This window comes from Haematobia irritans, chromosome 2, assembly GCF_050003625.1.
Source record: "Haematobia irritans isolate KBUSLIRL chromosome 2, ASM5000362v1, whole genome shotgun sequence".
NCBI classification, from domain to species: domain Eukaryota; kingdom Metazoa; phylum Arthropoda; class Insecta; order Diptera; family Muscidae; genus Haematobia; species Haematobia irritans.
Genome location: NC_134398.1, coordinates 141,235,785 through 141,261,623, shown reverse-complemented (window position 1 = coordinate 141,261,623; position 25,839 = coordinate 141,235,785). Strand labels below are relative to the sequence as shown.

At 26.9% G+C, this 25,839-nt stretch overlaps 2 protein-coding genes across 2 annotated transcripts in view; both read right to left on the bottom strand.

The window, feature by feature from the left end:
• The window catches only part of LOC142226362 (ATP-binding cassette sub-family G member 4-like), a 244,988-nt gene that overhangs the window by 157,123 nt on the left and 62,026 nt on the right, over positions 1 to 25,839 (bottom strand). The window contains exon 3 of the mRNA XM_075296343.1: positions 4,810 to 6,041. Within this exon, the coding sequence (XP_075152458.1) occupies positions 4,810 to 5,165 (356 nt within the window). The 5' untranslated portion in view covers positions 5,166 to 6,041. The remainder of the gene's footprint in view (positions 1 to 4,809; positions 6,042 to 25,839) is intronic.
• Positions 17,772 to 24,241, bottom strand: LOC142225090 (uncharacterized). Its single transcript, XM_075294863.1, has 2 exons — positions 23,369 to 24,241; positions 17,772 to 17,843 (listed from the first exon to the last, which is right to left on the bottom strand). Exons 1-2 carry the CDS (start codon positions 24,239 to 24,241, stop codon positions 17,772 to 17,774), a joined length of 945 nt encoding a protein of 314 aa, XP_075150978.1.

The following is a 25,839-nucleotide window of genomic DNA, read 5'->3' as shown; positions in this document are numbered from 1 at the left end:
ACAAAATTTCCTCTAAAAATGAAATTTTGACAAAATTTTCTATTGAAATGAAATTTTGTGAAAATTTCGTATAGAAATGAAATTGTGAGAAAATTTCCTCTAAAAATGAAATTTTGACCAAATTTCCTATAAAACTTAAATTTTGAGAAAATTTCCTCTACAAATGAAATTGGGTTAAATTTCCTATCGAAATGAAATTTTGAGGAACTTTTGGGGAGGAATTAAAATCTCCGACTTTTTTCGTAACAGCAGTTTTTTACTGCTTTTATTCGTACATTAACTATTCCTGGTAAAATAAAATCAACAGTTTTTATTTAATAGTTTTTATTTTTGTGTAGGTAGGTAGATGACTTTTTTAATCTCACACATTCGAACGCCAACGCAATTGTTGTACACGTAATATTTCGACGAAGCGCTTTATGCACAAGCATGAGCCGAGCATGTTACTGTTGTGTTTTTGTTTTGAATGTATTTCCGCTTGAACTTGAAACCTGATACTACACCCACTTAAAAAGGGGGCGTAGGGTAATACATGATAATGGCATGAATGCACGCATATACACTCACAAACTCATACTCCCATAGACATTTATCCCTGCTAACACAATGAAATATAGTCGGTTTAAAATACATATATACTCTCATTCTCTAGCTCTCCCTGCCTGTCTTTTTGCACCACTGTATTATTGTCGTACACCTTTACAAATACAATCCCACACACTATGTTCCTTCCATAGAACAATGTCCTTGAGTGTGGTCTCAAACCAAGCTGCGAAGGAGAACATACGATAGGTGTAGGGTTTCAATATAAATTCTCAATGGGTGGTAGATCCACACATCCTCATCTTCAACAGTTTCATCAACCAAAAACGAAAACACGGATAGCGAAAACTTTTCCCACGAGTATAACTAACCACGAGAAGGAGTAGGTTTTACTGTTACCAAGACAGGCGTAAAATATTAATAAACATTTTATGTTAATCGTTCAACGAGGCGGGAAAATCAGCCGTAGGCGTATGAATGAAAATTATTTATTGTGTTTGCCTTTTCGGGTGACAAGTGCTTAATTACAATCGAAACAATTACATCTGATGGTCTTAAAACTGTAAGTGATTAATTTTCTAAACATTAATTAAGATTAATATTTTAAATGATTTTCATTACAGGGAAGAAAGAGGTGAATTAAAGGAAGTACAATTTTCCTGTAGAAAACTTTATTCGGCTAGGCTGAATTAACGTTTTCCTATAGAAAAGTCTATTCAGTCAGGCTGAATAACAATTTTTTTTATAGAAAACTCTATTCAGGCAGGCTGAATAACAATTTTTTTTTTATAGAAAACTCTATTCAGTCAGGCTGAATTAAAATTTTCTTAAAGAAAATTCTATTCAGCTCTATTTACAGAGAACTCTATTCAGCCAAGCTGAATTAAAGTATTTGTATAGAAAACTCTATTCAGCCAGGATGAATTACAATTTTCCTATAGAAATCTCAATTCAGCCAGGCTGAATTAAAGTTTTCCTATAGAAACCAGTATTCAGCCAGGATGAATTACAATTTTCCTATAGAAATCTCAATTCAGCCGGGCTGAATTAAATTTTTCCTGTAGAAAACTCTATTCAGCCAGGCTCAATTACAACTTTCCTTTAGAAAACTCTATTCAGCAGGCTGGATTAAAGTTTTCCTATGGAAAGCTCTATTCAGACAGAATGAATTACAATTTTCCTATAGAAATCTCAATTCAGCCAGGCTGAATTAAAAACTCTATTCAGACAGAATGAATTACAATTTTCCTATAGATATCTTAATTCAGCCAGGCTGAATTACAATTTTCCTGTAGAAAACTCTATTCAGCCTGGCTGAATTATAATTTCGCTATAGAAAACTTTATATAGCACTACTGAATTACAATTTTGTCTAAAAATGAAATTTTGAAAAAATTTCCTATGGAAATCATATTTTGTTAACATTTCCTATTGTGATGAAATTTTGTTAAAATTTCCTAAAAAAAGGAAATTTTGACGTTTTTGATAACATTCCCAAAAGAAAAGAAATTTTAACAAAGTTTTCCAGAGGAATGATAATTTAACTAAATTTCCCAGAGAAATGGGACCAAATTTCCCAGAAAATTCAGATTTTGACAAAATTTCCCAGAAATTTGAAAATTTAGCCACATTTGCCCATGGAAATAAGAAATTTTGACAAAAATACTATGTAATGAAAGTTTGACAAAAATTTCCTACAGAAATGAATTTTCCACAAAATTTTCAATAGAAATGAAATTTTCACAAAATTTCCTATAGTAAAGAAATTTTGATGACATTTCCAAATGAAAAGAAATTTTGACAATGTTTCCCACTATAATGAGATTTTGAAAAGATTTCACAGGGTAATGAAATTTTGACAAAATTTGCTATGGAAATGAAATTTTGGTAAAATTTTCTATGGAAATGAAATTTTGGTAACATTTTCTATGGAAATGAAATTCAGCCAGGCTGAATTATAATTTCCCTATAGAAAACTTTATGTAGCCCTACTGAATTACAATTTTCCTATAGAAAACTCTATTCAGCCTGGCTGAATTAAAGTTTTCCTAAAGAAATTTTATTCAGGCGGGCTGAATTAAATTTTTCCTATTGAAAACTCTATTCAAGCAGGCTGAATTAAAATGTTCCTATAGAAAACACTATTCAGCCAGGCTTAATTACAACTTTCCTATAGAAAACTCTATTCAGTCAGGATGAATTAATGTTTTCCTATAGAAAACTCTATTCAGCCCGGCTGAATTAAAGTTTTCTTATAGAAAACTCAATTCAGCCCCGATGAATTACAATTTTCTTATAGAAAACACTATTCAGCCAGGCTTAATTACAATTTTCCTGTAGAAAACTCTATTCAGTCAGGCTGAATTACAATTTTCCTATAGAAAACACTATTCAGCCAGGCTTAATTACAATTTTCCTATAGAAAACTCTATTCAGCCGGGCTGAATTAAAGTTTTCCTAAAGAAATTTTTATTCAGCCGGGCTGAATTAAAGTTTTCTTATTAAAAACTCTATTCAACCAGGCTGAATTAAAATTTTCCTATAGAAAACTCTATTCAGTCAGGATGAATTAATGTTTTCCTATAGAAAACTCTATTCAGCCTGGCTGAATTAAAGTTTTCCTATAGAAAACTCTATTCAGTCAGGATGAATTACAATTTTCCTATACTAAACATTACTCAGCCAGGCTTCATTACAATTATCCTATAGAAAACTCTATTCAGTCTGGCTGAATTAAAGTTTTCCTAAAGAAAATTCTATTCAGCCTGGCTGAATTACAATTTTCCTATAGAAAACACTATTCAGAAAACTCTATTCAGCCTGGCTGAATTAAAGTTTTTCTATAGAAAACTCTATTCAGCCACGATGAATTACAATTTTCCTATTAGGTTAGGTAGGTTAGGTGGCAGCCCGATGAATCAGGCTCACTTAGACTATTCAGTCCATTGTGATACCACATTGGTGAACTTCTCTCTTATCACTGAGTGCTGCCCGATTCCATGTTAAGCTCAATGACAAGGGACCTCCTTTTTATAGCAGAGTCCGAACGGCGTTCCACATTGCAGTGAAACCACTTAGAGAAGCTTCACCAGAAGCTTCACCAGAAACGTCACCAGCATTACTGAGGTGGGATAATCCACCTCTGGAAAACTTTTTTGGTGTTCGGTCGAAGCAGGAATCGAACCCACGACCTTGTGTATGCAAGGCGGGCATGCTAACCATTGCACCACGGTGGCTCCTATACAAAACACTATTCAGGCAGGCTTCATTACAATTTTCCTATACAAAACACTATTCAGCCAGGCTTCATTACAATGTTCCTATAGAAAACTCTATTCAGCCTGGCTGAATTAAAGTTTTCCTAAAAAAAATCTATTCAGCCGGGCTGAATTAAAGTTTTCCTATTAAAAACTCTATTCAGCCAGGCTGAATTACAATTTTCCTATAGAAAACACTATTCAGCCAGGCTTAATTACAATTTTCCTGTAGAAAACTCTATTCAGTCAGGTTGAAATACAAATTTCCTATTGAAAACTCTATTCAGCTTCGATGAATTAATGTTTTCCTATTGAAAACTCTATTCAGCCAGGCTGAATTACAATTTTCGTATAGAAAACACTATTCAGCCAGGCTTAATTACAATTTTCCTATAGAAAACTCTATTCAGCCTGGCTGAATTAAAGTTTTTCTATAGAAAACTCTATTCAGCCAGGCTAACTTCAAAATTTTTCTATAGAAAACACTTTTCAGCACGGCTGAATTACAATTTTCCTATAGACAACTCTATTCAGCCAGGGTGAATTAAAGTTTTCCTATAGAAAACTCTGAATTAAATTTTTTCCATAAAGAAACTAAATCATAGTTTTGGGTGAAGGTTTTTGTGTCGGCTAAATTCATAAATATTTAATGTTTCGGTTCGTGCCTTGTCTAAAATTTTAAATTTATCTCCAAAAATAATTTAAAGTTTTTCTATAGAAAACTCTATTCAGCCAGGCTAACTTCAAAATTTTTCTATAGAAAACACTTTTCAGCACGGCTGAATTACAATTTTCCTATAGACAACTCTATTCAGCCAGGGTGAATTAAAGTTTTCCTATAGAAAACTCTGAATTAAATTTTTTCCATAAAGAAACTAAATCATAGTTTTGGGTGAAGGTTTTTGTGTCGGCTTAATTCATAAATATTTAATGTTTCGGTTCGTGTCTTGTCTAAAATTTTAAATTTATCTCCAAAAATAATTAAAAAAAAAATAATTATTGCACTTACCCATAACTAACAGTGCCATTCTTTAAATTATTCCCCACAAAATTTACCGGTTGCAATGACAACTGATTGTGTGGCAGCTGTTGATTGTGGTTGTGATATTGCTGTTGCTGTTGTTCTTGCTGTTGCATTTGCTGTATTGCTGCTGTTGCTGATATTTCTGTTGGTGGGGCCATAGTGGCCAGAGTATTTGCATTGGAATTGACATTGGTTGGTGTTGAATTGGTGGTGGTGATAATTGGTTTCTTTTTAAAGCTCACCGTTGTTGCTTTATCAATGGCATTTGATGCCGGTTTTATAAGAGCATTCATACACTCCTCTTTTTCCACAAGAGGCATGCTAATGGTGGAGGAATCCATAGTGATTGCAATGGTATATGGATTTTCTAGAGAAAAAAAACTCTCTCACTTTTATTTTGGTTTGGTTTCAAAGGATTTTCTAAAAATTACGAATAATAGTCCTTATTATTCAACGGATGCTTGTTTGAGGTCCTTGTTTTGTTTTGTGGATTTTAATACATTTTTTTTTCTATATCCCAAATGGGGCGTAGTTATGCTGATGTTGATGGCCCTCTCTCTAAATGTCGCTATCTCTCTCTTTTTGTTCTCTCTGTCTTTTTTGAGAGCATTAGCCAAAGTCACAGTGCTTGGTGTGGAATGTTCTTTTGGGTCCTCTACTTTATGATCGTGATTGTTTTGATGACAACGAAAGTGACCGTAATGGCATTGAGGACGCCAATGATTATGAGAATGATGGTATTTATGTCATCATGGCATTTCTAGCAATTCTTCCATTATTATTAATCATCATAGACTTATTGTTGTCTTTGTTTTTTATCTCTCGGTTTTTCTGGGATTTCCCTCGTTTTTTCGTCGTTTGCGCAACAAAAACGAAACCCAAAGAAATTTTAATTCATTGTAATTTTAAGTGTTGGCCGCTTGGTCATAAGGACTTTTGTTTGAGAGGTTCTCTGTTTTTCCATTGACTAAGGGAATGGATGATGGTGCCAATGTAATACTGCAATACTGCTGCTGTTGTTGCTGATGAGGATGTGGGTGATTATATTTGAAGGAGCTATTGAGCTTTCTGTGACTATTTGTTTGGGTTTATTTTTATTTGTTTTCCGTTATATTGTCCTTCTTCTTCTTCTTTTATTTTTACGGTTTGTTTGTTTTACTGGTTTTCTTGTCCAAGTGTCACACTTTTGACTAAGAATAGTTTCAAGTTTGTGGTATCTGGAAAAGAGATTTTTTAAAGAAAAACAAAAAATGTTGTTATCTATAATGTAAATATTTGTGTAAGAAATGAGCTGAATTTTTTTTTCACTAAGATTTTTTCTAAGACGTATCATAAAAATAATTGGCATGTGTATAGAAAATTGGACTCATGAGGTATATCCACAAATCCATAGGCTTCCCAAAGGGGAAAAGCAAAAACAAAACATTTCTCATATTCATTAATGCAATCAATTCTATTTGTAATTTTTCTAAGAAATTTTGTCAAAAATTCATTTCTATAGAAAATTTTTGTAAAAAATTCATTTCTCTAGGAAGTTTTGTCACAATTTCACTTCTATAGCAAATTTTGTCCAAATTTCTTTGCTATAGGAAATTTTGTCAAAATTTCATTTTATCATACAAAATGCATTTCTATCGGAAATTTTTTCAAAATCTCATTTTGTTAGAAAATTTTCTTAAAATTTCATTTCTATAGAATATTTTGTCAAAATTTCATTCTATAGGAAATTTTGTATAAATTTCTTTTCTATAGGAGATTTTGTAAAAATTTCATTTACGAGTATTTTTATATCAAATTTTGTCAAAATTTCATTTATATAGGAAATTTTGTGGAAATTTCTTTTCTATAGGATTTTTTTTCAAAATTTCATTTCTATAGGAAATTTCGTAAAAATTCCATTTCTATAGCAAATTTTGTCAAAATTTAATTTCTATAGAAAATTTTCTAAAAATTTATTTTTATAGGAAATCTCATTTTGTTAGAAAATTTTCTTAAAATTTCATTTCTATAGAATATTTTGTCAAAATTTCATTCTATAGGAAATTTTGTCAAAATCTCATTTATATGCGAAATTTAGTGGAAATTTCTTTTCTATAAGAAAATTTTGTCAAAATCTCATTTTGGTAGAAATTTTTCTTAAAATTTCATTTCCATAGATTTTTTTTTTTGTCAAAATTTCATTCTATAGAAAATTTTGTAGAAATTTCTTTTCTATAGCAAATTTTGTCAAAATTTAATTTATATTTTGTCAAAATTTCATTTATATAGGATATCTCATAAAATTCCATTTCTATGGGAAATTTTGTCAAAATCTCATTTTCTTACAAAATTTTCTTAAAATTTCATTTCTATAGAATATTTTGTAAAAATTTCATGATTATAGGAATTTTTTTTCAAAATTTCACTCTATAGGAATTTTTATCAAAATCTCATTTATATACGAAATTTTATGGAAATTTCTGTTCTATAGGACGTTTTGTGGAAATTTCTGTTCTATAGAAAATTTTGTCAAAATCTCATTTTGTTAAAAAAATTTCTTAACATTTCATTTCTATAGAATATTTTGTCAAAATTTCATTCTATAGAAAATTTTGTAGCAATTTCTTTTCTATAGCAAATTTTGTCAAAATCTAATTTATATTTTGTCACAATTTCATTTATATAGGATATCTCATAAAATTCCATTTCTATGGGAAATTTTGTCAAAATATCATTTTGTTAGAAAATTTTCTTAAAATTTCATTTCTATAGAACATTTTGTCAAAATTTCCTGACAATAGGAATTTTTTTCAAAATTTCATTCTATAGGAAATTTTATCACAATCTCATTTATATACGAAATTTTGTGGAAATTTCTGTTCTATAGGACATTTTGTGGAAATTTCTTTCCTATAGGAAATTTTGTCAAAATTTCATTTTGTTACAAAATTTTCTTAAAATTCCATTTCTATAGAATATTGTGTCAAAATTTCATTCTATAGAAAATTTTGTAGAAATTTCTTCTCTATAGCAAATTTTGTCAAAATTTAATTTATATAGGAAATTTTGTGGAAATTTCTTTTCTATAGGAAATTTTGTAAAAAATTTCATTTCTGTAGGAAATTTTGTCAAAATTTAATTTCTATAGGAAATTTTTTAAAAAATTATTTTTATAGGAAATTTTGTCAAGATTTCATTTCTACAGGAAATTTTGTGGAAATTTCTTTTCTGTAGGAAATTTTGTCAAAATCTCATTTTATTAGAAAATTTTCCTAAAATTTCATTTCTATAGGAAATTTTGCCAAAATCTCATTTTGTTAGAAAATTTTCTTAAAATTTCATTTCTATAGGAAATTTTGTCAAAATTTCATTTTTAAAGGAAATTTTCTCAAAATTTAATTTTCATTTCTATAAGAAATTTTGTCTAAATTTCATTTTAATAAGAAATTTAGTCAAAATTTTATTACCATTGGAAATTTGTCAAAACGTTGGAAATTTGTCAAAACAAATTTTCTGAAAATTTCATTTCTGTAATCTAATTTATATACGAAATTTTGTGGAAATTTCTGTTCCATAGGAAATTTTGTGGAAATATCTTTTCTATAGGAAATTTTGTCAAAATCTCATCTTGTTAAAAAATTTTCTTAAAATTTAATTTCTATAGAATATTCGTCAAAATTTCATTCTATAGAAAATGTTGTAGAAATTTAATTTATATAGGAAATTTGGTGGAAATTTCTTTTCTATAAGAAATTTTGTAAAAATTTCATTTCTATAGGAAATTTCGTCAAAATTCCACTTCTATAGGAAATTTTGTTAAAATTTAATTTCTATAGGAAATTTTCTAGAAATTTATTTTTATAGGAAATTTTGTCAAGATTTCATTTCTATACGAAATTTTGTGGAAATTTCTTTTCTTTAGGAAATTTTGTCAAAATCTCATTTTATTAGAAAATTTTCTTAAATGTTAATTTCTATAGAATATTTTGTCAAAATCTCATTTTGTTGGAAAATTTTCTTAAAATTTCTTTTCTATAGCAAATTTTGTCAAAATTTCTTTCTATAGGAAATTTTGTCAAAATTTAATTTCTATAGGAAATTTTCTAAAAATTTATTTTTATAGGAAATTTTGTCAAGATTTCATTTTTATAGGAAATTTTGTCAAGATTTCATTTCTATACGAAATTTTGTTAAAATTTCATTCAATACGAAATTTTGTGGAAATATCTTTTCTATAGGAAATTTTATTTAAATTTGATTTCTATTGGACATTTTATTATAATTTCATTCTATAGGAAATTTTGTCAAAATTTCATTTTTAAAAGAAATTTTCTCAAAATTTAATTTTCATTTCTATAAGAAATTTTGTCTAAATTTCATTTTAATAAGAAATTTAGTCAAAATTTTATTTCCATTGGAAATTTGTCAAAACAAATTTTCTGAAAATTTCATTTCATTCATTTCATTGTGCGCTCTAGTGTATAATTCAAATCTTATGCCTTTTCAAGAATTCTATGCTTTCGACGAATTCTTTAATATCTTTACTACATTCAATCGGTTTACATTTTAAATGTTTTCGACTCGCAAATGTTGGGACCTATATCTTGTAAATGCTGGGCATTGAACATTATCTGTGTCATAATGTTCAAATGTCTCTTCGTCCTCACCACATGCCCTGCATAAACTATCATTTATCATTTCTGTAAGAAATTTTGTCATAATTTCATTTCTGTACGAAATTTTGTCACAATTTCAGTTCTGTAGGATTTTTTTTTTTTCAAATTTCTCATTTCTATAGGAAATATATTTGGGTTTAGTGAATTACCCGAATTTATTCTGATAATTAGTTGATAGTTTTGCTGCAAGTAGAGGTGGCTAATCAGGAATGTGGTAATTCAGAAACGGCTGTCCATCCAACCATCTTGCAGAATATAGGGCTTTGCCCAAATTTTGACAAACTTATTTTTCCTTTGTTGGTTAAGCTACTCTTGTAGTTTAGTCAACGCATGGTTTTAGGCTGAAATCAAAACAACAACAATAATGGAAATTTTATCAAAATTTCATTTTACCAGGGAATTTTACCAAAATTTTATTGCCATAGAAAATTTTACCAAACTTTCATTGCTATAGGAAATTTTGGCATATTACTCGTTTATATAAGAAATTTTGTCACAATTTCTCATTTCCATAGGATTTTTTTTTGTCAAAATTTCATCTCTATCGGAAATTTTGTAAAAATTTCATATTTGTATGAATTTTTTTCAGATTTCTCATTTCTATACGAAATTTTATCAAAATTCATTCCTATACGAAATTTTGTAAAAATTTCATTTCTGTAGGATTTTTTTTTTTTTCAGATTTCTCATTTCTATACGAAATTTTATCAAAATTCATTCCTATACGAAATTTTGTAAAAATTTCATTTCTGTAGGATTTTTTTTTCAGATTTCTCACTTTTGTAGGACATTTTGTTAAAATTTCATTTCTAAAGGATATTTCATTAAAATTTCATATTTAAAGGCAATTTTGTCAAAATTTAATTTCTAAAGGAATATTTTGTAAAAATTTCATTTCTCCAGGAATTTTTGTGAAAATCTCATTTCTATAGGAATTTTTCAGATTTCTCATTTCTGTAGGAAATTTTGTCAAAAATTCTTTTCTATAAGACATTTTATCAAAATTTAATTTCAAAAGGCAATTTTGTCAAAATTTAATTTCTAAAGGAATATTTTGAAAAATTTCATTTCTATGGGAAATTTTGTCAAAATTTCATTTCTATAGCAATTTTGTCAAAATTAAATTTTTAGAGGAAATTTTGTCAAAATTTCATTTCTATGGGAAATTTTGTCAAAATTAAATTTTTAGAAGAAATTTTGTCAACATTTAATTTTTAGAGGAAATTTTGTCAAAATATCATTTCTTTATCAAAATTTTAAAATTGGTATTTAATTTCTGTGGGAAATTTTGTCAAAGTTCCATTTCTATAAGAAATTTTGTTAAAATTTTACTCTATAGGGAATTTTGTACAAATTTCATGTATATAAGAAATATTGTTAAAATTTCATGTCTATAGGAAATTTTGTCAAAATTTCATGTCTATAGAAATGTTGTCACAATTTTATTTCATTTTTATATCCACCACCATAAAATGGTGACGGGGGTATAATAAGTTTGTCATTCCGTTTGTAACACATCGAAATATCGATTTCCGACTATATAAAGTATATATATATTCTTGATCAGGGAGAAATTCTAAGACGATATAAGCATGTCCGTCTGTCTGTTGTAATCACGCTACAGCCTTCAATAATGGCGCTATCGTCCCGAAATTTGGCACAGATTAGTTTTTTGTTTGCAGACAGGTCAAGTTCGAAGATGGGCTATATCGGTCCAAGTTTTGATATAGTTCCCATATAAACCGACCTCCCAATTTGGGGTCTTGGGCCTATAAAAACCGTAGTTTTTACCAGATTTGCCTGAAACTGGAAATCTAGAGGTATTTTGGGACCATAAAGAGGTGTGTCGAAAATGGTCTGTATCGGTCCATGTTTTAGTATAGCCCCCATATAGACCGATCTCCCGATTTTGCTTCTTGGGCGTCTAGAAACTATATTTACCATCCGATTTGCTTGAAATTGGAAATCTAGAGGTTTAGTGGGTCTATAAAGATGTGTGTCGAAAATGGTCCATATCGGTCCATGTTTTGGTATAGCCCCCATATAGACCGATCTCCCGATTTTGCTTCTTACGCGTCTAGAAACAGTATTTTCTATCCGATTTGTATGAAATTGAAAATCTAAAGATATTATGGGACATAAAGAGGTGTGTCGAAAATGGTCCGCATCGGTACATGTTTTGATATAGCCTCCACATAAACCAACCTCCCGATTTGGAGTCTTGGGCCTATAAAAACCGTAGTTTTTATCCAATTTGCCTGAAATTGAAAATATAGAGGTATTTGAGGACCATAAAAAGGTGTGCCGAAAATGGTTCTCATCGGTCCATGTTTTTGTATAGCCCCCATATAGACCGATATCCCGATTTTGTTTTTAGGGCTTCTAGAAACTATATTTACCATCCGATTTGCCTGAAATTTGAAATCTAGAGGTATTTGAGGACCATAAAAAGCTGTACCGAAAATGGTGCTCATCGGTCCATGTTTTAATATAGCCCCCATAGAGACTGATTTCCCGATTTTGCTTCTTGGTCTTCTAGAAACTATATTTTCTATCCTATTTTCCTGAAATTGAAAATGTAGAGTTCTTTTGGGACCATAAAAATGTGTGCCGAAAATGGTTCCCATCGGTCAATTTTTTGGTATAGCCCCCATATAGACCGAACTCCCATTTTGCTTCTTGGGCTTCTAGAAACTATATTTACCATCCGCTTTGCCGGAAATTCTTCAGTTACAATAAACTGTATTTATTACATGATTTGCCTGAAATTCGAAATCTAGAGGTATTTTTAGACCACAAATAAGAGTGCCAAAATTGAGGTATATCGGTCCATTTTTTGGTATAACCCCCATATAGACTGATCTCTCGATTTTTACTTCTTGGGCGTCTAGAGACTATATTTTCTGGCCGATTTGTTTGAAATTGAAAATCTGGAGGTATTTTAAGATCACAAATATGTGAGTAGCAAATGGTGCCTATCGGTCCATGTTTTGGTATAGCCCCATGTTTTGGTATATACACCGATCTCCCGGCTTTATTTCTTGGGCTTCTATAATCCGTAGTTTTTATCCGATTTGCTGGAAATTAGTAATCTATAATAAAATTTTAGACAAACGAAATTTCTTTTTCTTATAAAGAGTTTTCGTTTATTCAACGATTGTCTCTAAAATTTGTGTCAAAAGAAAACTTTGCTTGTCTAAAATTACGTTTCTCAAAAAAGAAAACACTTCTTTCAGGGTATAGCAGGCGCACTGATCATGAAAATTGCTTCGAACTGAAAGTAAAAGTTCCAGATTTTACTCATCGTATTTAAATAAATGCGGAAAAATCTACAGATTTAAGATTTTAAATCAAGCCGTAATTTCAACATATACACGATATGTTTATATTTTCTTTAAAACTCAAACAAAATTGGTTCTCATAAATCCAGAATCTTAACTGGTCTTCATAGGTAGAATCTTTAAAGTTTGTCTTCGGGAGCTGGCTCGTTTGGGAGAAGATTTGTCATCAAACCCCTTCAATTCTATATATTATCAAGTAACCCACTACGACGAAGAGTTTTCATAGTAAACTATTACACTGATTTATGGTGGTGGGTATTTAAAATTCGGCCCGGCCGAAGTTTGGTTTCATTTTTATATGAATTTTTCTCACAATTTTACTTCTATAGGAGATTATATCAAAATTTTATTTTCATAGGAATTTTTGTGAAAATTTCATAGGAATATTTCTGAAAATTTCATTTCTATAGGAATTTCTCTGAAAATTTCTATAGGCAATTTTCTGAAAATGTCATTCTATAGGGAATTTTCTCAAAATTTCATTTCTATGAGAAATTTTGTCAAAATTGGAAATTGTATAGGAATTTTTTTCAAAGTTTCAATTTCTATATTAAATGTTCTCAAAATTTTATTTCTATAGGATTTTTTTTTCAAATTTCATTTCTATAAGAAATTTTGTCTGAATCCTCATTTCAATAGGATTTTTTTTTCAAAATTCTCATTTCATTAGGAAGTTTTGTCAAAATTTCATTTCTATAGGAAATTTCATACAAATTCATTTCTATCGGAAATTTTGTCAAAATCTAATTTTTCTAGAAAATTTTTTTGGAAATTTTTTTTCAATAGAAAATTCATTTCTCAAAATTGCAATTTTATAGGAAATGTTAGCAAAATTTCATTTTTATTGAAAATTTTTTCAAAATTTTATTACAATAGGAACTTTTGTAAACAATTTTATTTCTACCGGAATTTTTTCAATATTTAATGTCTATAGGAATTTTTTTCAAAATTTTATATCTATAGGAATTTTTTTTCAAAATTTAATGTCTATAGGAAATTTTTTCAAAATTTAATCTCTATAGGATTTTTTTTCAAAATTTAATGTCTATAGGAATTTTTTTTCAAAATGTAATGTTTATAGGATTTTTTTTTCAAAATTTAATGTCTATAGGAATTTTTTTCAAAATTTAATGTCTATAGGAAATTTTTTCAAAATTTAATGTCTATAGGAAATTTTTTCAAAATTTAATGTCTATAGGAATTTTTTTCAAAATTTAATGTCTATAGGAAATTTTTTCAAAATTTAATGTCTATAGGAATTTTTTTCAAAATTTAATTTCTATAGGAATTTTTTTCAAAATTTAATGTCTATAGGAAATTTTTTTAAAAATTTAATGTCTATAGGAAATTTTTTTCAAAATTTAATGTCTATAAGAATTTTTTTCAAAATTTAATGTCTATAGGAAATTTTTTCAAAATTTAATTTCTATAGGATTTTTTTTTCAAAATTTAATGTCTATAGGAAATTTTTTTAAAAATTTAATGTCTATAGGAAATTTTTTCAAAATTTAATGTCTATAGGAAATTTTTTCAAAATTTAATCTCTATAGGATTTTTTTTCAAAATTTAATGTCTATAGGAAATTTTTTTCAAAATGTAATGTCTATAGGAATTTTTTTTAAAAATTTAATGTCTATAGGAAATTTTTTCAAAATTTAATGTCTATAGGAAATTTTTTCAAAATATAATTTCTATAGGAATTTTTTTCAAAATTTAATGTCTATAGGAAATTTTTTTAAAAATTTAATGTCTATAGGAAATTTTTTCAAAATTTAATGTCTATAGGAAATTTTTTCAAAATTTAATGTCTATAGGAATTTTTTTCAAAATTTCATTTCTATAGAAAATTTTGTCAAAATTGGAAATTCTATAGCAAATTTTGGATTTTTTTTCAAAATTTAATGTCTATAGGAAATTTTTTCAAAATTTAATGTCTATAGGAAATTTTTTCAAAATTTAATGTCTATCGGAAATTTTTTCAAAATTTAATGTCTATTGGAAATTGTTTCAAAATTTAATGTCTATAGGAAATTTTTTCAAAATTTAATGTCTATAGGAATTTTTTTCAAAATTTAATTTCTATAGGAATTTTTTTCAAAATTTAATGTCTATAGGAATTTTTTTTTCAAAATTTAATGTCTATAGGAAATTTTTTCAAAATTTAATGTCTATAGGAAATTTTTTCAAAATTTAATTTCTATAGAAATTTTGTCAAAATTGGAAATTCTAAGCAAATTTTTTCAAAGTTTCATTTCTATGGGAAATTTTGTGAAAAGAAATTTTTGACAAAAATTTTATAGATTTTTTTTCGAGCTTTCATTTTTAAACTTAATTGGCTTAACATTTAACTAAAATACATGTAATTTAGTTCTTTTTATTTTAAATTAATGCAGCGCTTCCCAAATGGCGGGGCGACTCCTTGGGGGGAACAACGTTCCCCCACAGCGTCATTTTTAATTGAGTAGGCTTTGTATCATTAAATCTGTTAAAACAACACAAATTCTTCAGTTCAATGAAACATCAATAATATACCACAAAAGGGCATACCATTCGTACATTTCAAAAAGTTAATTTATAACTACAGTGAGAAAAGAGTAGAAGTTACATGCAATTCTATAATTTTTTGCAACGTCTAAATTTCTTGATAAAATATCAGTACAAGTATTCACTTTTGTCTTCACATTTTAAAAAATTTGATACAGTTTTCGTCACTTTAAGACAAAGTCAAGATATCGGTCTTACTTACCATCATGTTGAAACTGATTTGGGACGTACTTTAATAGTAATAGTACCAAATATTAAATAAACTAGCTACGGAACAGAATAATTGGCAATTAGCCCACTAATTGAAAAACTATTTTATATTAATATTCATTAACATACTTAATTATTTTTAATTATTGTTAATCCTATTTTTAGGTTTTGTTAGTATTTATTTTTGTTTATTTGGGTAAATAAAATTTGTTTTAGGTTAGGGGGCGCAAAGCAAATTGGGTTGGGAAGCTCTGATTTAATGTATCTTATTTATGTTAAATTAAATACAACAGAATTCAATTAAATTTAATGGAATTGAATTTCAAAGCAAAATTATTTTTAATTTCTCCGAAAAATGTTAGCTTAAATCATATCATTAAATATAATTTCTAATCTTCGTATCTGAAAACTTCATGAGAACTAAGATTACAAATGCGGCTTGCAATTTCTTTTTTGCATTGTAATTTCTATTAAAATCATTCTACGAAAAAAGTTAACTCATCAGATTTTGCTATTATTACAGCGCATTGTTTTTTTGTTCGCATTACAAATTGCGGCAATTACATGGTTTGGATGATGTTTGAGTGCGGCAGGAGAGGTCTGGAGTGCCTTGCGTTGCCGGTAGTTGAAAATGTTTGTGTGAACTTTCCAACAATTTCATGAATATTCCATTTACATTGAAGATTTTTGCTTATATTTCATTTCCTCATATATATAAAAAAATACACGCACTCAAACTAAAAACCAAATGGCAATGAAATGGCATTGCCACTACTTTTTCTTCCCATCTGGAGTAGGGCAACGAAATGGGTATTACGATAAAAAAAATGCTGACAAAAAGAAAAAAAGAATTATTTCATAAAAAAATTATCGAAAGAATAACAAATGTCGGGTATGACATAAAAGTAATGACTGGCGAAAAATACTGCTCTCGAATCACTAATAAAAAATGGATTTCTTTGTACGATTTGTGATAGGTCATGGGTAGAGAATATTTCTTTTGAATATGAACAATTCAGTTGGAAACAAGTATATACGGCCGTAAGCTCAGCCAGGCCGAATCTCCCCATGGATTGCGTAGAAAGTTCTACGAAAGATTGTCATCCACAATCAATTTTCACATGGTAATTAAAGAGCCAAATCTCAACCGCGTCGGATGTTTTTATTTTAATTTTTTAGGGCAACAGTTTTTCTTAAATTTTATATCGAATCCCTTTACATAAAACTAAACTAATATAACTATAATTTTAGCACTTTATCCATCTCAAACCATGTAGCGCCTGAAAATATGCAAAGAAAATGTACTATAGTAGATAAATCGGGTAATAAACTTAATTTCAAGGATTAAAAGGAGATCAAATGATGACAAAAAAAACTTCATAATTCCATAGAAAAAATTAAAAAAAAAAACTCATTTAATCTGGTTTTTTTCTTTATAATAAAAGCGAGTTATTGTTTTAATTGGTATGACACCTTTTATGCCACCTACTGGGAATTCTCAACGGTAATGATTGTACTATAGTAGATAAATTGGTTAATACTCTTAATTTCCAGGATTAAAAGGAGATCAAATGATGACAAAAAAAACTTCATAATTCCATAGAACAAATTAAAAAAAAACTCATTTAATCTGTTTTTTTTTTTTCTTTATAATAATTGGTTTTAATTGGTATGACACCTTTTATGCCACCTACTGGAAATTCTCAACGGTAATGATTGTATATTTGGGAACATTTATTACAGAAGCTACTATATTTTAAAAGTACAAATTTCATATTTTTGTCTCCATATCTCTCCTATCACATAAACTCGGGAAAGTCGTTTCCTTCCAAAGGAGAGAGAGAGAGAGAGAGAGACAGAAAGCAAAACAAAAATTTATACGAACAAATTAAACAACAGACCACCAAGTTTTTCGCCAACAATTTTAAGCAATTATTCATGCAAGTAAATCTGTGTCACAAGCAACTCTATGGATATGAATTTTCCGGATGTGGAGTGTGGAAATATTTATGTTTTATTTTTCCCCATGGCATGCAATGGTCGCTAAAAGTTTGCCAATTTTAAAAAGGAGGGTATATTAAATAATTTTGTTTTTTTTTTTTTTTAAGTTCAGTGAAACATAACTTTGCAAACGGAATAAAAAGTTTGAGGATAATATTATGGCGCAAGTAAACGGAACATTTGGTAAATATGGACTTCACATGGGACTAAAGTTAAAGTCGTTATTTGTACCAAAATATTCGACGACATCTGTAAAAAGTTCCATGGACTGTAACATGATATGAAAACATGAGTTTTTTATAAGTTACTTTTAAAAGAATTTCATTCTTGCCTTTTGATACTAATCAAACGGAAACGTTATATGATCACGGATGTCACAGTTGATAGAATTTTTCTATAGAAATAAAATGTTGGCAAAATTTTCTGTAGAAATAAAATTTTGAGAAAATTTTCTGCAGAAATAAAATTTTGAGAAAATTTTCTATAGAAATAAAATTTTGGGAAAATTATCTATAGAAATAAAATTTTGAGAACATTTTCTATAGAAAAAAAAAAAATTTCTATAGAAATAACATTTTTAAGAAAATTATCTATAGAAATACAATTTTGAGAAAATTTTTTACAGAAATAAAATTTTGAGAAAATTTTCTACAGAAATAAAATTCTGAGAAAATTTTCTGCAGAAATAAAATTAAAATTCTATAGAATTAACTTGTGACACAATTTTGACAATTTTTTTTATTGAAATAAAATTTTGACAAAAGTTTTTATAGAAATAAAATTTTGAAAAAAATTCTATAGAAATAAAATTTTGACAAAATTTTCTATAGAAATAAAATTTTGACAAAATTTTCTATAGAAATAAAATTTTGTCAAAAATTTCTATAGAAATAAAAATTTGACAAAATTTTCTATAGAAATGACAAGTTTTTACAAAACTTTCTATAGAAATAAAAATTTGAAAAAATTTTCTATAGAAATGACAAATTTTTACAAAATTTTCTATAGAAATAAAATTTTGACAAAATTTTCTATAGAAATAATATTTTGACAAAATTTTCTATAGAAATAAAATTTTGACAAAATTTTCTTTAAAAATAAAATTTTGACAAAATTTTCTATAAAAATAAAATTTTGACAAAATTTTCTATAGAAATAAAATTTTGACAAAATTTTCTATAGAAATAAAATTTTGACAAAATTTTCTATAGAAACAAAATTTTGACAAAATTTTCTATAGAAATAAAAATTTGACAAATTTTTCTATAGAAATAAAATTTTGTAAAAATTTCCTATAGAAATAAAATTTAGTAAAATAAAATTTTGACAAAAAATAAAATTTTGACAAAATTTTCTGTAGAAATAAAATTTTGACAAAATTTTCGATAGAAATAAATTTTTTTCTATAGAATTTATAGTTTTCTATAGAAATAAAATTTTGACAAAATTTTCTATAGAAATAAAAATTTGAGAAAATTTTTTATAGAAATAAAATTTTGAGAAAATTTTCTATAAAAATAAATTTTTTGACAAAATTTTCTATAGAAATAAAAATTTTCTATAGAAATAACTGCCTGAATTTATTCTGATAATTGGTTGATAGTTTTGCTGCAAGTAGAGGATGCTGATGAGGAATGTGGTAATTCCGAAACATGCGTCCATCCAACAATCTTGCAGTCTATAGGGCTATGCCCAAATAAATTTGACAAACATTTTTTTCCTCTGTTGGTTAAGCTACACTTGTAGCTTAGTCAATGCATGGTTTTAAGCTGAAATCAAAAAAACAACAACAATGATTTAAAAAAAAAACAACAATAACAAAACAAAACGAAATAAAATTTTGACAAAATTTTCTATAGAAATACAATTTTGACAAAATTTTCTACAGAAATAAAATTTTGTAAAAATTTCCTATAGAGATAAAATTTTGACAAAATTTTCTATAGAAATAAAATTGTGACAAAATTATAGAAATAAAATTGTGACAAAATTATAGAAATAAAATTGTGACAAAATTATAGAAATAAAATTGTGACAAAATTATAGAAATAAAATGTTGACATAATTTCCTATAGAAATAAAATTTTGTAAAAATTTCCTATAGAAATAAAATTTAGTAAAATTTTCTATAGAATTGAAATTAAAAAAAAAATGGCGATAGTAATAAAATTTTGTCAAAATTTTCTATAGAAATAAAATTTGGCAAACTTCAAAGTACGGATATTTTTTAAAGTTGCTATATATTTGGTAAAATTTTCTTAACATTTTGGTAGACTATATTTGGAACGAGTGGTAACCATGTTTATGATTCCCTAGGCCTCTTTAAATTGTGAAAACAAAATTGGACCTAACATCCATTTGTTCGAATTATTTTGGCTTAAGAGATTATTGATCCATTTTTTGCATTTAATGCATATTAATGCAAAATGCAATTGAAAATTAATTCATAATACAAATATTGACATGCAATATAGAAATAATTTTAATTTTCGGTTAAAAACCCGTATTCATTCTCATGTATTCATTCATTATATTGTTGAAGCTCAATTTCATAATAATGGGACACTATATTTTCATCTATAAAGAGAACTGTTGAGGATGAGAAAATTCGAAACATCTGGCTTTTTGAAATTTTGGACCGGATATAGTCACTTGAAGGTGAAATCTGCAGTACAAGGAACCAATTCGTTAATGGCTTTCGTCTTCATTTTCACGGACTTGTTTGAATTGTCGTGATGAAGCGTATATAAAACCGATTCAACGAAGTTCTAAAACTTCGAACGAATTGCTCAATAGTTGTTGTAGTTTACAACTATTTTGTTGGGGTTAATCAACACCAGTCCATTAATAATGTTTATGTGTGCAAATCTTTTCCACATCTTTCCATGACCTAAACTTTTAAATTGACGAGAGTTTTTTCCTGCATGCTTTTAAATATATGCAGATCCATTTTTGAAAGTCATCAGAAAAAAGTCCAAAAAATTATTTTGAAAATCATAATTAAAACTACACGTAGCAAAAATGCATACACAGCATGTCATCATATGAATTTAAGCCAACATTAATGCTCTAATGTCCCAAAGAATAGCTGTAGAATAAGAAATTGAAAGAAACCAAGTTAACATAACCTATACAAACAGTCAGATTGCAGTAATTGCAACAGAGAACACATAAACGAATTGAGGACAAACCACAACTACATTCAAGGCTTATTATGTACTATATACTATATACCACATATATGTGATATTCCATTGCTTCGTGGAAGAGGTTTTTTTGTAATCTGCAGTAGGTGCATGTTTGGCAGAAGTGTCAATTTAGCATAAAATCGACGATTTTGCGGTAACACGTTAAAATGGCGACTTAACGATTTTTGCCTTGAATTTTACGAATTTTAACAAAATTTTCTATTGAAATTAAATTAATTAAATAAATTTTGACAAAATTTACTACAGAAGTAAAATTTTGACGCAATTTTTTATGGAAATAAAATTTTGACAAAATTTCCTATAGAAATAAAATTTTGACAAAATTTTCTATAAAAATTTTGAAAAACATTTACATAGAAATAAATTTTTGACAGAATTTACTATAGAAATAAAATTTTTGACAAGATTTTCTAAAGAAAAAAAAATTTTGACAAAATTTACTATAGAAATAAAATTTTTGACAAGATGTTCTATAGAAAAAAAATTTTTTTTTGACAAAATTTACTATAGAAATAACATTTTGGCAACATTTTCGATAGAAATAAAATTTTGAAAAAAATTAGATAGAAATAAAGGGAAAATATTTGGTAGAATAAAATTTTCACAGAATTCTCTATAGAAATAAAATTTTGACAAAATTTACTACAGAAGTAAAATTTTGACAAAATTTTTTATAGAAATAAAATTTTGACAAAATTTTCTGTAGAAACAAAATTTTGACAAAATTTACTACAGAAGTAAAATTTTGACAAAATTTTCAATAGGAATAAAATGTTGACAAAATTTTCTATAGAAATGACAAATTTTGACAAAATTTTCTATAGAAATAAAATTTGATAAAATCTTTTATAGAAATAAAATTTTGACAAAATTTTCTATAGAAATACATATTTGACAAAATTTTCTATAGAAATAAAATTTTGACAATAATAAAATAGAAATAAAATTTTGAAAAAAAATTTAGATAGAAATAAAGGTTTGTGAAAATATTTGGTAGAAATAGAATTTTGACAGAATTTTCTATAGAAATAAAATTTTTACAAAATTTTCTAAAGAAATAAAATTTTGACAAAATTTTCTATAGAAATAAAATTTTGACAGAATTTTCTAAAGAAATAAAATTTTGAAAAAAATTTCTATAGAAATAAAATGTTGACAAAATTTTCTATAGAAATAAAATGTTTACAAAATGTTCTATAGAAATAAAATTTTGAAAAAATTTTCTTTAAAAAGTAAATTTTTGAAAAAAATTTCTATAGGAATAAAATTTTGACAAAATTTTATATAGAAATGACAAATTTTCTATAGAAATAAAATTTTGACAAAATCTTCTATAGAAATAAAATTTTGACAAAATTTTCAATAGAAATAAAATTTTTAAAAAAATTTAGATAGTAATAAAGGTTTGTGAATATATTTGGTAGAAATAGAATTTTGACAGAATTTTCTATAGAAATCAAATTTTGACAAAATCTTCTATAATATAGAAATAAAAATTTGACAAAATTTTCTATAGAAATAAAATTTTGACAAAATTTTCTATGGAAATAAAATTTTGCAAAAAATTTTCGTTAAAATTTTGACAAAATTTTTTATAGAAATACAATTTTAACAAACTTTTCTATAGAAATAAAATTTTGACAAAATTTTCTATAGAAATAAAATTTTGAGAAAATTTTCTATAGAAATAAAATTTTGACAAAATTTTCTGTAGAAATAAAATTGTGAGAACATTTTCTATAGAAATAAAATTATGACAAAATTTTTTTAAAGAAATAAAATTTTGACAATATTTTCTATAGAAATAAAATTTTGACAGAAAATACTCTATAGAAATAAAATGTTGACAAAATTTTCTATAGAAATAAAATTTTGACAAAATTTTCTATAGAAATAAAATTTTGACAAAATTTTCTATAGAAATAAAATTTTGACAAAATTTTTTATAGAAATAAAATTTTGACAAAATTTTCTTTAGAAATAAAATTTTGACAAAATTTTCTATAGAAATAAAATGTTGACAAAATTTTCTATAGAAATAAAATTTTGACAAAATTTTCTATAGAAATAAAATTTTGACAAAATTTTCTTTAGAAATAAAATTTTGACAAAATTTTCGATAGAAATAAAATTTTGACAAAATTTTCTATAGAAATAAAATCTTTATTCTGATTATTAATTTTGTTCGGCTTGAGGTCATAGAAACAATCGATTATTGATTTGTTTTAATATTTATTTCCAATATTTCGGTTAGTGCCACTAACCATCTTCTGGGATTTTGTATCTACATAAAATACAAAAATTAAATTACATTTAATGTTCACAAAAATCACAATTGTTATTGAAAATATATTTTATCGAAAAATAACTAACTTGAGTTCTTGTGCTGCTGTTTGTTTCGCAATTCACCGTACACTAAACTTCGTTTGTGTCGATGCTTGTTTATAATATGTCGATACATTCTGGCGCATTCTTCCGTGTCTTTTTTGAAATTCATTCTTTTGTCAGGAGAGAGATCTATTATATTGAGCATCTCAAGAGTGTATCTTCGTCTATGATTATTCTCTTGAGCAAGTATCTCGACGTCTGTGAAGTTGGGCTTGTGTCCTGTTGTTGCACAGTGAGCTGCAAGTGCTGTTTTTTGCTCTACTGATTTGTCTACAGCTTTAAGGTCTGATTTATGCGACGAAAGTCTTGTCTTACGTTTGGTCATTGTAGTGCCAACATATGCCATTGGGCATATGTTGGACTTGTCTCCATTACATTTAATTTTGTACACTATGTTACTCCTGTCCTCATTCTTTATTTTTGACTTTGTGTTGCTGAATAATTCCTTTACTGTTCTCGATGTGCGTGAAGCAATTTGAATCTTGTCCTTGTTATATACGTCCGATTTGAAAAAACGCTCTGAGAATCCTTCAACGTAAGTCATGGGTTTGTATGACTTATCCTTATTATGGTCCGGCTCTTCAATAGTCTTAGGTTTAATGTTTTCGTCAAGTGTTTTATTTTTAACGCGATTTATTAGTCTGCTTATTATTCTATTTGGAAAATCGTTTGTGGTCAATATTTGTCTTATCTTTATTTCATTCTCCTTGTGGAATTCTGCATCACTTATCCTTAAGATTCGATCTATAAAATTGATTGCTGTCATATGGATTATACTTTTATTGTGTTTTGAATTATAATTTATTAGTCGTCCAGTTGCTGTTGGTTTTTGATACCAATTCAGCCTCAAACAATTATCATCTCTCAGTATGTTACAGTCTAAATATGGTAGCTTGTTATCCTTCTCTAACTCCATTGTAAATTGTATTTGACTGTGGAATGAGTTTAATGCGTCAAGAGTACTTCCCACTTCGGTTTTCTTTACTATCGCAAATATGTCGTCCACATATTTTGTTATAATTTGAGGTTTCGGTATCTTGCTTAAGGACACGTCTAGTAGCTCTTCCATGATGATGTCAGCAATTATTGGAGATGCTGGAGATCCCATTGGCATTCCTTTCAATTGTTCATATGTCTTATCTTCATATTTGAAGTACCTACTGTCTTTGTTACAAAATAGTGCTAGTTCCTTGAAAATATCACGAGGTATTTTTGTATAATTTTTGATTAAGTCCCATTTCTTCTCAATCATTGCAATGGCTAGGTTTACCGGTATACTGGGAAACAGTGATACAACATCAAACGATATCAGGATTTCATCATCTGTTAGCCTTACATTCTTAATCTTCGTTTTAAATAAAATCTTGATAAAATTTTCTATAGAAATGGAATTTTGACAAAATTTTCTATAGAAATGGAATTTTGACAAAATTTTCTATAGAAATGGAATTTTGACAAAATTTTCTATACAAATGGAATTTTTACAAAAAAATGGCGATAGAAATAAAATTTTGGCAAAATTCAAAGTACGGATATTTTTTAAGTTGCTATAGATTTGGTAAAATTTTCTTAAAATTTAAGTAGACTATATTTGGCACGAGTGGTAACCGTGTTTATGATGCCCTAGGTAGGATTGTTTAATAAAATTGCACCTAACAACTATTTATTCGAATACTTTTGGTTTAAGAGAATATTGATCCATTTTTGTTGTATTTAATGCAAATTAATGCAAAAGTTTTGACAAAAATTTCTATAGAAATAAAATTTTCTAAAGAAATAAAACTTTTTAAAAAAATTTTCTATAGAAATAAAATTTTGACAAAATTTTCGATAGAAGTAAAATGTTGACAAAATTTTCTATAGAAATAAAATTTTGTAAAAATTTCATTTGGAAATACAATTTTGACAAAATTTTCTATAGATATAAAATTTTGACAACATTTTCTACAGAAATAAAATATAGACAAAATTTTCTATAGAAATAAAGGTTTGGCAAAATATTCGGTAGGAATAAAATTTTGACAAAATTTTCTATAGAAATAAAATTTTTTTCAAAATTTTCTATAGAAAAAAAATTTAACAAAATTTTCTATGGAACTAAAATTGTGACAAAATTTTCTATAGAAATAAGAATTTAACAAAATTTTCTGTGGAAATAAAATTTTGACAAAATTTTCTATAGAAATAAAATGTTGGCAAAATGATATGATGAATTTTGTCATGAATATGATGAATTTTGCCCCATCTCAAAAATTTGGTGAAGCGAAAAGCATAAACGATGTTTTGTGGTTGGAGAGGCATCTGTGTGTTGATCGGTCTTACTAACCGATCAACATATTGTGTATAACAGAAAATTTCTAGATATCATGCAATTAGGGATATTTTGGAAGTTTTCGGGAAGTATGACGACTAACAAGTTCGGGAAGTATGACGACTAACAAGTACAAAAAATATATGATTACAAGAAAATAATAAATAAATAAAAAAAAACGACTTAACTTGACGATTTTATAAAGATTTTTCATAATCCTATTGACAATTTTTGGTCAAAATTATTTGGCAACACTGGACAATATGCAAAATATTCATTAAGGCAAAGAAAAAGTTAATTAATAGCATGCAAATTTTCATTATTTCATATCGAATTCATGACAATTAGGAACAATT

Bases quoted from the DNA above. Each gene is read 5' to 3' on its own strand.
- LOC142225090 (XM_075294863.1), bottom strand. From the start codon at position 24,241: ATGGAAGAGCTACTAGACGTGTCCTTAAGCAAGATACCGAAACCTCAA. The intron at 17,844-23,368 runs GTCGAGATACTT...ATCATGTTACAG, and splicing joins ACAAGCCCAACTTCACAGAC to TCCATGGAACTTTTTACAGA.